The sequence below is a fragment of the Cynoglossus semilaevis genome, chromosome 17, assembly GCF_000523025.1.
Source record: "Cynoglossus semilaevis isolate Cse_v1.0 chromosome 17, Cse_v1.0, whole genome shotgun sequence".
NCBI classification, from domain to species: Eukaryota; Metazoa; Chordata; class Actinopteri; order Pleuronectiformes; family Cynoglossidae; genus Cynoglossus; species Cynoglossus semilaevis.
Window position 1 is genome coordinate 13,602,745 of NC_024323.1, and position 1,755 is coordinate 13,604,499.

The 1,755-nt window shown below is 52.0% G+C and overlaps 1 protein-coding gene across 1 annotated transcript in view; it reads right to left on the reverse strand.

Annotated features, from left to right (window-relative positions):
• Positions 1-8: 8 nt before the first annotated feature.
• Positions 9-1,755, reverse strand: part of fbxl16 (F-box and leucine-rich repeat protein 16) — a 7,125-nt gene continuing 5,378 nt past the window's right edge. The window contains exons 4-7 of the mRNA XM_008330510.3: positions 1,213-1,538; positions 1,029-1,113; positions 534-597; positions 9-271 (exon numbers count right to left, since the gene is read on the reverse strand). Of these exons, the coding sequence (XP_008328732.1) occupies positions 123-271; positions 534-597; positions 1,029-1,113; positions 1,213-1,538 (624 nt within the window). The 3' untranslated portion in view covers positions 9-122. The remainder of the gene's footprint in view (positions 272-533; positions 598-1,028; positions 1,114-1,212; positions 1,539-1,755) is intronic.

Consider the following 1,755-nt stretch of genomic DNA (forward strand, 5'->3'; position numbering starts at 1 on the left):
GGCAGGGTGGGGGGGTCATGATGAACGGTGTGGTGCTGTAGGTACAGTGGAGTGTACGGAGAAAGGTGGAAACATGGCGGTCATTCAGTGGGTCAGTCGGTCACTGGACTGGGTCAGCGGTCTTACTCGATGACCATGCAGTGGGGCAGGTGCTGGGAGTAGTACTTGAAGAGCTCGGCAGTTGCCCCGGGGCAGTTGGTCAGTTCCAGCTCCTCCAGGTCCTGCAGCTGGATGAGGCCTGACAGGCCGTTGGTGGTCAGCAGGGGGCAGCCTGGAGGGGGGCAACAACAACACTGTCAGGCAGAGCTGCGTCAGGTTTGGTTGTTTATTAAACCAACATGGTTCTACAGTGACCTCACTTCAACAGCAGAGGGAGCTGTGTCCAGCCTGCTGTACAGTATATACCACCTGGCTGTATGTGTGTGTGTTACCATCGTTATCCATTTTTGGCACTGTCCTAGTGTGTCTGCGTGTGTGTGTGTGTGTGTGTGTTGCAGATGAATCAGTGGGAAAGATGAAGGAGGAAATCGAACCTGCGAGAGAGAGAAGACGGAGACTCCTCATCCCAAACAAATGCTGCAGTCCAAAGTCCTGTACCTGTGGAAGGAAGAGGTCAACAAAGGTCAAGAATAGATGGATGGATGGATGGATGAGTAGATGGATGGATGGATGGATGACTAGATGGCTAGGATGGATGAATGGATAGATGAATGGATGGATGGATGGGTGATGGATGGATGAATGGATGGATGTGTAGATGGATGGATGGATGGATGGATGGATGAGTAGATGGATGGATGGATGAGTAGATCATGGAAGGATGGATGACTAGATGGATGGATGGATGGATGGATGAGTAGATGGTTGGATGAATGGATGGATAGATGAATGGATGGATGGATGGATGTGTAGATGGATGGATGGATGGATGTGTAGATGGATGGATGGATGGATGATGTGAAGATGGATGGATGATGGATGGGTGGATGGATGGGTGATGGATGGATGAATGGATGGATGTGTCCCACCTGGCAGCACCAGCGCAGGTACAGGCTCCTCAGGGAGGACATGGTGGACAGATATCCCAGTCCGGTGTCTGTGATCCTCACACACCTACAGACACACACACAGCACAGACTCCATCACAAACCCAGACCCAGAAACAACCGCCGGCCGCCGTCCTGCGCCGCGTGGGCGCTCCGACCCACTGACCTGTCCAGCACCAGCTCCTCCAGCTTGTGCAGGTCACAGGCGATGTACTCCAGGGCCATGTCGGTGATGCGGGGACACCAGGACAGGTCCAGGCTGCGCAGCTTCCTCAGGTTCTCGGCCACCAGCTCCACGCCGTCGTCCGTGATCTTGGAGCAGCCGGAGAGGCTGAGGGCGGTCAGGTTGGGAAGGCTGTGCACCATGTTGACCACGCCGTGGTTGGTGATCTCCCAGCAGGAGTGCAGCCTCAGGGTGTGGGTGGTGTAGCCCTGCGGGTCAGGATTATTGGTAATAGGGGGAAAAAAAAAAAAAAACGTACGACACGGGTGTCAAACATAAGGCCCGCGGGCCAAAACTGGCCCGCTCGGGGGTTCAATATGGCCCACTTTTGAAATGTTGAAAGTGAAAAAAACGCACAAAACAACTGCATGTAAGTGATGTTTTAGTCAAATATTTCACTTTTGTCTCATATATTTGTAGTTATTTGCATCAAAACAAAAATCTCAACTCTACTTTTTTATAATATCTCTACTGAAACAACTACAG